The 12,456-nt window shown below is 42.8% G+C and overlaps 1 protein-coding gene across 4 annotated transcripts in view; it reads right to left on the bottom strand.

The window, feature by feature from the left end:
- The window catches only part of St7 (suppression of tumorigenicity 7), a 234,468-nt gene that overhangs the window by 16,795 nt on the left and 205,217 nt on the right, over positions 1 to 12,456 (bottom strand). For all 4 annotated transcript variants that reach the window (XM_075953409.1, XM_075953410.1, XM_075953411.1 and 1 more), the window contains one exon: positions 2,468 to 2,618. In XM_075953409.1, coding sequence (XP_075809524.1) covers positions 2,468 to 2,618 — 151 coding nt within the window. The remainder of the gene's footprint in view (positions 1 to 2,467; positions 2,619 to 12,456) is intronic.

Genomic DNA, 12,456 nt, shown 5'->3' with positions numbered 1-12,456 from the left:
TTACCACGGCTCTCTCTGGAGACCAAATGACACTGACTGATTTGGGCTGGTGTCATTATCCGATTTTCACAAGATATGTTTATCTGTAAGTATCAAATTCCCAGTAGATGTTTTCTATAGGTATCCAGTTTCCTTACCTTACTATTTTGTATATAAAATTCACCCCTTAATCCCACTAAAGTAGTCTGTCCATGTGGTTTGAGGTAATGCCCAATACTTCTGCTCTGCCTAACTTGGCAGTCCACCATGTCACTCCGAGTCTCTCGACCCTTCCCTGTTGATTCTGAGAAACTCAGTGTTGCTAATTGATTACTAACTTCCCAACAATGTCCAGTTGTTTTCCAAAGGGTTTTAATTTTTTTATGGTGATGTCAATCCTCATATCGTGTATTTATTACCCTCTGCTTTGTAGCATTTTGGGTCCTTCCCAGTGGGTTGGATCTTATCAATAAGGTCCAGCTGATAAGTTTCCACTATTATTCTCAGGATGCCAAGCTATAGATACTTTAGTTGCTAAGCCAATTGATCTATTCAGTTTTTGACATAAGATGTAATGTCTCGTATTTGTTTCTGCTGGTCTCTTGGGAATCTTTCTCACATCTAATTAACATTTTCTTTTGTGCTCTAACAGAGACCATGACAAGCAATGCTTAGCAAAAGCCTGAGGACATTGTGCACAGGCCCAGTCTCTTGAGGGAGTCTACTCACCCAGACACCATACTTCTCAAACAGAGTGAGAGGCATTGGCAAGTCAACATCTTTCAAGTTATAAACAGAAAGCTATATAAAGAAAACTTGCTAATTATCTGAAAAAAATTTCAAAGCAACTAAACAAAACATTTCCAGCCACCTTTGAAGCTCATCTTGTCAGCTTACTTTCACCCCTCTGCCCCCAACCCTCTGCCCCACCCCTCTGCCCCCACCCGTTTGCTACCACCCTGTCATTTCCTGAACCAGGCTGGATTTTTACTGGGTCACAGAAAGGGCAGGAACAGGAAGGAACAGAAGCTTATCAAAGTAAAAATGGAAGCAGAAAAGATAAAGAACAAAAAGGATTAAAAAGGCTTGTTTGTGAACCTGATCAAAGTAAGAATAAATTGGGAAAAAAACTACCAGAGACTCAAATATTCTTTGTTTTGATTTTCTACAAGAAATGCTATGGTTGTGCTTGTTTTGCTTAAATTGGTATTAGCAGTGTTTCAGTACATGTTATCCAACAGCATACAGAAAATTGGCTCTGTTTTCCTTAATTTACCATCTCGTACCAACCCTACAACCTGCCGTTGCTTCACACTGTGTTTCTACTGCTGCCCGGGCTTTCAGGACTTGTTACCTGTCACCTGACTCCTGCAGTTACTCTACCTTCTGAAAGAGTCACCAGACAGGGGACAAGCGGCCATTCGCTCCTCCTCACTAGATAAGAAGGAGCACAAAGCTAAGTACCTGTCACCTGCCATTAGACCCTGCTTCCCTTACACAGAATGACGGCAGCGTGGAGAGCATCCCGGGCTCACTTAGACCTCATCTATCTAACAGGCACTCACTGGGGCCGCCACACCCCACACAGGACACCGGGGTTGAATGGGCATTGTTGCTGGTTTTGATACATATCTGGAGTGTTTTTGTGGATTGATGGAGGAAGGTCATTGGTTAAATAAAAAGAAACTGCTTGGCCCTCATTGGTTAGAAGATAGGTGGGAGGAGTAAACAGAACAGAACGCTGGAAGGAAGAGGAAGTGAGCTCAGACTCCACAGCTCTCCTCTCGGGAGCAGACGCCTCAGAGAGACACCATGCTCCCCGCTCCCGGGAAGATACACGCAATGAAGCTCTGACCCAGGATGGACATAGGCTAGAATCTTCCTGGTAAGCGCACCTAGCTGTGCTACATAGAATATTAGAAATGGGCTAGTCCAGGTGCGAGAGTTAGCCTAGAAGAGGCTAGATAGAAATGGGCCAAGCAGTGTTTAAATGAATACAGTTTGTGTGTTGTTATTTCGGGCATAAGCTAGCCAGGTAGCCGGGGTGTTGGGGACGCAGCCCCGCCGCTCTTATTACTACAGTGGATGATCATTCTTACTTCGGTGCAGGATCACTGTGGCTCTCACCCAACTCTACAACTGTCTGAAATGACAAGCAGCATCTAGCACAAGGTCTAAGGCTAAGGCAAAGGTTCCTGTGATGTCGAGGGGCTGTGCGGATCTCCAGAGAGGGCTTTCAGAGTACCCAGAGTCACTGACCTCTTGTAGGAAGAAGGTGCATTTCCAACCTAGATGTGGCACCACCACAGCAACCCCCTGTCTCTGGGGATATGTGAGCAGCACATAATCAACTGCCCTGATAATGTGACATACCGGGAACAAAAACCAGACACGCAGATTCTCATTGTTCATCATCAACTGTTGTGACATAAATAGTTCGAGCACTTTATGTTCTTAAAGAATGTTTAAAGGGAAAAAAATGACTTACTGCCTTCCCACGTACAGTGCAAGAGGTTCAAGGCCCCCTCCACCCTCTTCCAGTGTGCGAGATGAAAGAATGAATACGCAATTGCTTCGCTGTCTCCTCTCTTCAGGATGTGCTCTGGTGGGAGGATTAAGCTTTTCATTTCTAGTAGATACTGGAATGAAAACAGCAGGAGACAGACGTGTTAATATGCAGTGATTAGGAACTCAATGCTGACACAGGCTGATTTCCTGAAGACCATCACTATCAGACATTTCATCAAGCCGGCTACATGGGATGGCAATCGCTAAGACACCCAGCAATACCCAGAGTTTGCTGACAGTTGATTAAGCTTTGCACTAGTTTCCTTCCATGAAGATCAGAGACTCATGAGATGAAATATTCTGCTCGAAGAATAAATACAGGCTCAAATGCAAAAGGGACAACGTAGAAGACATAAGAACTTGGCAGGGTTTTGTAAGTGCAGTGAAAACACAGATGACAGACACACGAAATCGAACAGTCACATGGCTAACAACCTGCACTGAAGAGATTTGACACTGAGTTTCACTACCCATGTATTTTTTTTCTATGCAGATGCATCAAAAAGGACTTCGTTTTATGAAAAAAACTATTGATATAGATGCTCAGATGTGGGAACAATGAGGGTGTCAGCCTGTGTGTAGGAAGATCCAAGAGAATTAAATACAGACTCTAAGCTGAAAGGATCTTTTAGATATTTCCCACAGACTGGAGGGACAGGAATTTATATCTCTTCATTTATATTCAATGCAAAGGAGCTGGGGGACAGGGCAAGAACAGGTGTTGCTTTTCTGGCACTAAGAGAGCTCTAAATTTCCACCTTTATCCCTCTCTACTTCCTAAAGGATAGAGGCGAGCAAACTCAGAACAGTTTCCCGGCACCCCATTCTTCACAGTCTTCCTTCTAGAATCCATCCCAAACATACGTGCACACACCCCCGCTACTATCATGGCAAACATACCATGTGCATACATCTCCCCACCACTCCACACTACCACTACTATCATGGCAAACATACCATGTGCATACATCCCCCCACCACTCCACACTACCACTACTATCATAGTGATGTGTTTAACTAACATGATGTGAAGACAACAAAAATCCTAAGACAAGTTTATGGTTTTTAGTGTATGATGTGGAACAATTCTGTATCTGTCAATTATGTTTTAAATAAATGCTGATTGGCCAATAGCCAGGCAAGAAGTATAGGTCGGACAACCAGACAGGAAGTAGAGGCCAGACAATGAGAACAGGAGTATTCTGGGAAGAAGGAAGCTCTTTCTGCAGACACTAAAGAAGCAGAATGTGACCTGCCCTGCTGAAAAAGGTACTGAGCCATGTGGCTAACATAGATAAGAATAATGGGTTAATATAAGTTATAAGAGCTAATACAAAGCCTGAGCTAATGGGCCAATCAGTTTATAACTTATGTAGGCTTCTGTGTGATTTTCTTTGGGACTTACTGGCTATGGGAACTGGGCAGAACAGAAACCCTAACAAGCAGGCCCACATGATACAAATGTAGAAAGAACTGCCGGTTTCTTTCTATCAGAGGAAATTTGTGGGAGAACAATGTATAGAAGAGTTCTTATACAACAACAGAGGCCAGAACAGCTATTGCTGTTTCATTGTCCTCTAGCAGGGATTTGACAATTTGGATACCAATGCCTGCCTTTCTGCGGCTCCTGTTGTCAGGACACCTGGCCCAGCAGGAGCCAGGAGGATTAATGTGGGGGTTTGGGCTCAGAAAGAAAGGTGTTCCAAAATTTGGGTGTGATTTTACATATGCTCTCCAAGCCTCTGGCCTTAAAGCAAGAAGAGAATGGAGGTGGGAAAGAGATACCCAGAACAGCAAAAGAGTAACCACCGCTCTCAGAGGGGCTGGGACAGAGAAGCTGTTTGCTATTGAGATGTTCTGAACACAAAAGAACTTATGGTCATTGGCTTTTTGTGATCCCAGAGGTGACAGATTTCTTCCGATATTTTGTCTTAAAACAGTGTAAGACAAAAATTGTCTGGGGAAAAATAATGCTATCAATCCAACTAGCAGTATAGTTATAATAAAAACATGAATCTGGGTGGTGGTGGCACACACCTTTAATCCCAGCACTTGGGAGGCAGAGGCAAGCAGACATCTCTGAGTTTGAGGCCAGCCTGGTCTACAAAGTGAATTCCAGGACAGTCAGAGCTGTCGCACAGGGAAACCCTGTCTCAAACACCAACCAAACAAAATTAAATTAACTAAACTATAAACACAAAGGCATATTTTGTACTCAGAGATAGATGGTTATCCCCTCATGACTCTGTTACCTTAATAGAGCCCGCCAGTAATAATCTTATAAAGCCCCAAGGCTGTGGGTCTTCAGAAGGATCTAGACCTCATACAGTGTTAAGGACTATATTATTTCAGAGTAAGAATGCATAGGAAGACCATTTGTCACCATCAGTTCTTCAGAAAAATTAATGAGGAGCAAATCTTATCTAATGAGAGCATCAAAATAAGATTTTCATCTCAGTTTTTAGTAAATGTCCTGTCAATTAGTCAACTTCCAAACTGAGGAAAGTGATATATGAATCTTGGAATAAACCAGAGGTGAATGAACTGGTTTAATCAACCCCGGCAGAATGAAGCCTCTCTCAGGCTGCAGAGAAGCAGACAGAGGTGAGGGGAAAAGGGAGACCATTTTCTTTTTATTTCTATGACTAGGAAAAGCTCGTAAAACAGCTTTTAATACACATTTTCCCTGTCTGTGGGCCAAAAACAAACCAGGATATAGGGCAGAGAAGACTTGGGTAGAGTGTTCAGAAAATTACTAACTGTCCTGTCAACTGCCCTAGCTGGTGGTTATATCATTACTTAAATTAAAATTAAAAAGCATTAAAATTCAGTTTTGGTTCAGGATCAATGTTTCAAGTCCTTAAGTGCTGCATGTGGCTAATGATTACAGCATTGGGAACTTTGAAGACTATTCCCATTGTTATAGAATTATTCTTTTGGGCAGAATTTTTATAGCCAGGGGCTTCCAGTCTACAAATAACTAAACCAATTTTGTTTTTTTTTAATTTATTTATTTATTAAGGATTTCTGCCTCCTCCCCGCCACTGCCTCCCATTTCCCTCCCCCTCCCCCGATCAAGTCCCCCTGCCTCATCAGCTGGAAGAGCAATCAGGGTTCCCTGACCTGTGGGAAGTCCAAGGACCGCCCACCTCCATCCAGGCTAAACCAATTTTTAAATGGAACTTGTGCCTAGCACTGCTATCAGGGATAAGAACCTGTGACTAGACAGGCTATAGGCTTTGAGGAGAATCTACTACTTTTATTCTACCAGTATTAAATTGAGTCATAATGACTAATCCTTAACCCAATGAACCAGTGCATCTCCCAACCTCAACAGACAATCTTCTTTTATCAGTAATGGCAATTCACACAGAGACTGACAATCGGCCAACATGCAGAGAATAAGAGACTGCAGAGTTCTCAGCCCTAAATGCGACATCTACACCATACCTCCTCCTAAGGCATGGGCATCATCAAAGAAAGGGCAGCAGAAAGATTATAGCACCAGAGGCAATAAATGGCTACAGCAAAGCTGTTGTCAGGACTCAGCAGGGCATGTAGACCCATGATAGTTGTAGGAGCACAAAACCAGCACAAGATCAAACCAGGCAGAAATCCCAAAATGATGGAAGGAGGTGAGGACAAAGCCTCACTCCAGCTGTGGAGCTACCGGAGACTGATGACCGTAGGTAGGGTGTGTTAGTTTTCTTCAAGGATGTGGCTCCTGAAAGGCTACCTGTGCTTCAGTAGATGGTTCTCAGCCCATAAACATACTGTCAGCACTGAGTAGATTCAATGGGAGGAAAAAACAAACAAAAGAAACAAAGACATCATGTTGGGAGAAGATAATGGTAGAAGGAGGTGAGAAAGGAATTGAAGCAGAGGGAATGGGAGTGACTTTGATTAGACCACATTACATATAACTCAATGAACAAGAAGTCAGGCTGGTGGCTACCAAGAGCCTATACTCCTAATGACCAGTGTTCATGGTACTGGAAGGTACTCTGCATGCTACCGGAAGATAAAGGTGACTGCCAACTCAGCTGCCAACCCTTCAGTCTACAATGGTGACCTGTCTGCCAGTAAACACTGGTACAATTGTGGCACAAACATTGTTGGAGTAACCAGCCATTGTCCAATTCGATTTAAGGCTCCTTCCATGAGATAGAACCCATGGCAAACACTGTTCAGGTTGCCAAGAATCTGAGAATAGATTGGCTATGGACCTACAGGAAAATCAACTACTACTGTTCTACTAAAGGAATATAGCAATAACATGACTCGTAATTATTCTTTTATCCTCATAGATCAGTGTACTGCTCAACTGTTATCAGAGAAGCTTCCTCCAGTAGCAGATAGAAATAAATAGAAAGACCCAAAGCTGATCCAAGATAATGAGAGGTCCGGGAACAATCAATCCTAAATCTCTGCCCTTAGAGCTCAGGAACCTTTGCAGAAGAGGAAGCTAAGGGATTGTAAGAGTCAGTGGGGATAGAGGACACCAGGGAAACAAGGGTTCTAGACACAGCAGGGCTGCTCCACATGTGAACTCATGTATGAGCCTCTGACAACATACACAATGCCTATACAGGTATACAGGAACTGAGATGGAGTTCCAGGGCTGAGACACTGCAGTAGACACAAGCACCCAGCCTGAACCCAGAAGCTATCTCCAATTGACAACCACTTGCAAAAGAAAAATTAGTTTTCTCCAATGTCTCACTGGGTATTACAAACGGCACTTAAAGGTAGGCACTAAGCTCAGATGGCCAACATAAAACAAATTCAATGTTATTTGGAGGGTTTGGTCTCATAATGCCATATCCGCACATTTTTTGACCTTACAGATCTTTTGCTTATATATAATGGTTTCCAATTTTGTGTTTTTATGTGTGTGTGTGTATGTATATGTGTGTCTCTGCACCTGAATGTCTTTCTTATGTTTTTTCTTTGGTCACTTTTTCTTTCTATTGGTTTGTTCTATTCTGTTTTTGTCTATTTGCTTTCTAATGAGAGAGAAAAAATGGGTGGACAGATGGGAAGGATCTTGAAGGAGTTGGGAGAAGAGAAATTGTGACTGGGATATATCATATAGAAAAATACATTTTTGATAAATTTTAAATTATATTTAAAAATCATCTTGTATGCATGATGCATGGAATTCTCAAACAACAAGAAAAACAAATCTACAGATACCCATGATAGGAACATATACTCACTGAAAACGAAACACTTTATAATAAAAATTGTAATAAATGTAATACAAAATTTTATTTAAAAGTATTACTGGCCACCGGGACAGCTACATGCACTTGGAAAAGATAGTAAATGTGAGCAAGACAGACGGCTCACTCAGTTGACAAACCGAATGCGTGTGGCTTCAAGGACGTCAACCATAGCCCCGCCCCGTACACAGGCTGTGAGGTGATGCTTAGTTCCCCTCTAAGCTGTGTCTGAGCCCAATGTATGCATATGTAATGCTTTGGTTACATGTATATATTTCTCAGGTCAATCACAAAATCCTCAGAAACATGAACTTGTTATCTTTGTGTTAATTTCTCATTACTCCCTTTAAAGCACCTCATACATATATAGCTAACTTAAATTCAAACCTTACTTCCCAAGAACACTCCCAATGTGAACACTCCTGACCTAGCCAATCTAATGAGGTCAACGAAAGAAACTCACCAAGGAGACTTAGCTTTGCCTTCTCACTGCATTTACTTTATGGCAGGAATAGGTTATGTCTATAAAGGAGATTTATACTCCTTCAGAGTTCCAAACAGAATGTTGGCTGTAACCAGCTGATGAAGGCTAATAACAACAATGTGCTATGTTTGGGGCCAAGCTCTAAATGGCTGGCAATATCAAGTCTCCACATGTGCAACATTTAAATTAAAAAGGCATGGAACAACATTTCACATCCTACTTGTCAAGAGAAAAATAAATGGAAGAGGGCAGATCCCTATCCACAAGTATGCAGAAATCAATTAGGCGCACTGTACTTTGCAAATCAGAGAACACGCTCTGCCTGTCCACATTAGCGGCTTGGTTTCTATTAGCTAAGTCAGCACTCTGTGCTATCTTGCCTGCATCCTACCTCTAACTTCCTTCCCAGATGCTCAACCACACGTTGAAGAGCAGCACTTCTAAAGGTTTCGGAAGCAACTTTTCAAAGTCAATTTGTGTCAGAATTGTGTTCCTTATGCCCAGTATGTTAGCACGTAAAGCCAGAGCTCACACAGAGGAGCTGAGGGCTCTGGGCTGGGAGTAGGTGGTGCCTGCCCCTACAGGCATGGACAAGAGGCTGGCTCACCTGTCAGGAAGCAGCCACAGAATCTACGTCAAGTGACAGACTGCCAAGTTTCCCTTTTCCAGGTATAAACCTACAGAGCCTTGAGGAGAAAGGACTGGCAAGCTACCCTTCACACAGATATTAATGCAAGGAAGTCATTTGTTCACATGTCTAGAATGCCCAATACCATGCATCATGAAAACCATCAGCAAGATATAGGCATAAATAAAATATAAAAGAACATGGTAATTAAGCTACAGCAAATCTAGATGACAGCTATCAAGTTACTCTCCAAGGCCCAACAGTAGGAGAATATTTATTAGCATTGAAAATGTTATGATAAATTGCCAAATGAAAAAAATCTGTTCTACTATATACAACAGATTTGGAGAATAAAATAAGCATTGAAAATGACAGATTAAAATTTAAGAGTAACTAAATATTATGGGAGATTAATTTTTTAAATTTTCTGTAATGAACATTATTACGTTCCTTTCTATATACATATGGATAAACATATGTTAAGAGCATTTACTGCTCTTGCAGGAGACCTCAGCCTGGCTCCCGGAGCCCATTTTCTGGACCTACACATAACTGAGTCTGTTTCTAGGTGAAACACGTGGGCAGTTTTACCATAGAGGCCGATTTGAGATGAAAACTGGCTACAGGGTACCAACGGACCAACAAGGAAATAAGCTTGAAGGCTGAATGGAAACGCGCCCTGATCTTCGGCCATAGGGACCCGTTTCTCCCTGCGCTGCCTACCTATTCATCAGTGGCTCTGCTTCATTTGAAAACTTGCAAATCCCAGAGTACATCCCAAGGAAAGGTCTGAGAGTGCCAAAGTAGGTGGGTGATGGGGACAGGCGTGAGTACACCCATGATGTTTTGTTCATACACATGGGAGTAGCCACAACAGAGACAGAGAAGGACGCAATGAGTACCCCAAGAACACAGGCAAAGGACTATGCAAGGGCATAAGAAGAACTATAAGAGCATACATATTGTATCTCAAACACAGGGATCTTGTAGTATGCACAATGTGCTCCAAAGACAAAGATATTGATTGGAGCATCCAAAATTTACCTCATGGGCATAAATGTGAATCATGTTATGCCTCTACCTTGATCCTCCCTAACCTTCATGTGGGGGAGACGGAAGTGGAGCAAGAATTAGAACACACAGGCAAAGAAATTAGAACACATTTAACAACAAGGAAATAAAGAGACTGAACTCTCTGGGGAGGTTCATAGAAATGGGTGATGTGAGTCAGTGAGATTGAATGAGCAAGAATTTGCCCTACAAACATGGATTGGGAGGGATGCCAAGACCAGAAAGGCTAGACAATGGCTTGGAAGCATCAAAGGGATTAAGTGGCACCTAGGGTCTGTGGAAATGTGAGTGTTATCATGAGAGTAACCACCTACATTAACACATGACAAGCAAACCCCCAAGATCCCTAGGGAAATCAGAGCCTCAGGAGGTTCTGTAGCTTGCCCAAGGCTGCACAAGTTGCGTGGAACAGAACTTGCATTTAGAATCCAGCCTTTTCACTGCTATCTGAGGAAGGGAAACAAGATAAGACCACTTAAGACACCCTCCAGAATATGCCCTTTATTGTGGGGTCACTCTGGTTTTCAAGCTTTCAGACACAGAATGGTGTTCAAAGGTAAAACAAACAAACAAAAGACATGCTGAATACATGATAAAGAATAAACCCGGGATATGTGGAGTGAGACCTGAAAGACGTCTGAGGACACATTATAGCTTCTAAAATGACCCAAAATATCACTGTTACATGCTGTGGGGACTAAGATCTGAAGAGAAATGGGGGAGGGTACCATGTGCCAGACCAACAAGCAGGAAAGAGGCAGAAGTTAGAAAACCCTTAGGAAGCTCCTGTCATAGCTGAGGGGAAAGTGGTAGGCGAGAAAAGGACTCTACCGGGACTTATGTGTCTGACAGGCGTGGGCATGGAAGGAGGAACGGAGTACGACTGTGGATTTGTGCCACCAAGGAACACAGACTCACAGACAGCCTCAACTGGGACTTCAACAGCAGCAAAAGAGGTGGTTTAGCAGGGGGAAGGTAACATGTAGAGATGAACGATCTGCAGAACGTTCCTGGACACATGACCAGTGGGATTCAGGTGCTATGTCTGAAATCTGTGAAAGAAGCTGGAGACAGATTCGGGCATTTTGGAATACAGGCGGAAGCTGAGCTGTGGAACCTAGGAAACTCCCCAGGACACTGAAGCTAGAGTGGACTCCTCCTAAGCCGGCATGAAGAAGGAAAAGGGCACCGAGGAGACTGCCCAGAACTCAGGAGAAGGTGTGTGGGGTGAAGGCTGTCTCAAGCTGTAAGACATGGCTAGGGGCTGGGTGGATGTCTCATCATGAAAGATGCCCTGGGGTTAATACCTGGCTTCCTAAAGACAAGGAGTGGAGGCCTGCCAGTGGACCAAAGGCTGAGGAGAGACGGAACAGGCTGAGGGGCGAGAAGGACCAAGGAACCCGGTGGTTGAGGTAGGAACAATTTGTGCCCCTGGCTGGGGAAAGCCTGAAAGGAGCAAAGTAAGCAGGAGCAGCTCTGTCAGCCACTCCTCAGAGAGGTTCTATTCTTGAGAAACGGAGCCTTAAAACCGTTTTCTGCCCATTTCCTTTGGGCTGTGTTTCTACATTATATCTTCTTACTCTCTTGCAAAAAGGCTTTGGAGCAAAACTATGGCTCAAAAACATATATTGAAATAATATTTCTGCAATATACCATTGATACCTGATCTCACAATCTCGCAGAGTATTTTGAATTTCTGTTTCCATGCTTCAAGTATCTTTAAATGCTAAAACTCACTACACATTGTTTCCTAAATTGGATTAAAAAGTAATTTTCTCCTCTGTCAATCAGCTTTACCAAGATGGAGAGGATAGCTTCAGTATTTGCATGAATTTCCATGCCAACAATGGCCTGCAGACAGTTTATTAGCATATACAATTACTGGGAGGCGACCCTTCACAAGTCTCTTGAAATCACTGTGAAGTGAGCTTTTAAACTGACAATAGATGAACTTTCTAAAGAAACACAGGTAAATTTTGAGGGGAATGCATTTCTGTCATAACAACTTCAATCCTCATCTCTATTTTCTCATGTCTTCCCATGTTCTAGACAATGATTTTAAAACGTATGTAGTTGGTTTTTTTAAACTCTGTTTTTGTGGGTGGCATCCAGCTCCCAAGTAAATACATGGAGGCTTATTCTTACTTATGAATGCCCGACCTTAGCTTGGCTTGTTTCTAGCTAGCTTTTCTTAAATTATCTCATCTACCTTCTGCCTCCAGGCTTTTTCCTTTCTCTATTCTACATGTTTTTCTTTGCTTCTTACTCCATTGCTGGCTGGGTGGCCCCTCTCTTCCTATTTATTCTCTCTCCAGACCCACCTGTTTCTCCCTCCTGCCTAGCTACTGGCCGTTCGGCTCTTCAGTAGACCAATCGGGGGTTTTAAACAGGCAAATTAACACAGCTTCACAGAGTCAAACAAATGGAGCATAAAAGAACGCAACACATCTTTGTATCATTAAACAAATATTCCACAGCATAAAACAAGGTAACACATCTTA

The sequence above is a fragment of the Microtus pennsylvanicus genome, chromosome 19 (genome assembly GCF_037038515.1).
Source record: "Microtus pennsylvanicus isolate mMicPen1 chromosome 19, mMicPen1.hap1, whole genome shotgun sequence".
NCBI lineage: Eukaryota > Metazoa > Chordata > Mammalia > Rodentia > Cricetidae > Microtus > Microtus pennsylvanicus.
The sequence above is the reverse complement of the archived record's forward strand: the minus strand, read 5'-3'. Positions and strand labels throughout refer to the sequence as shown.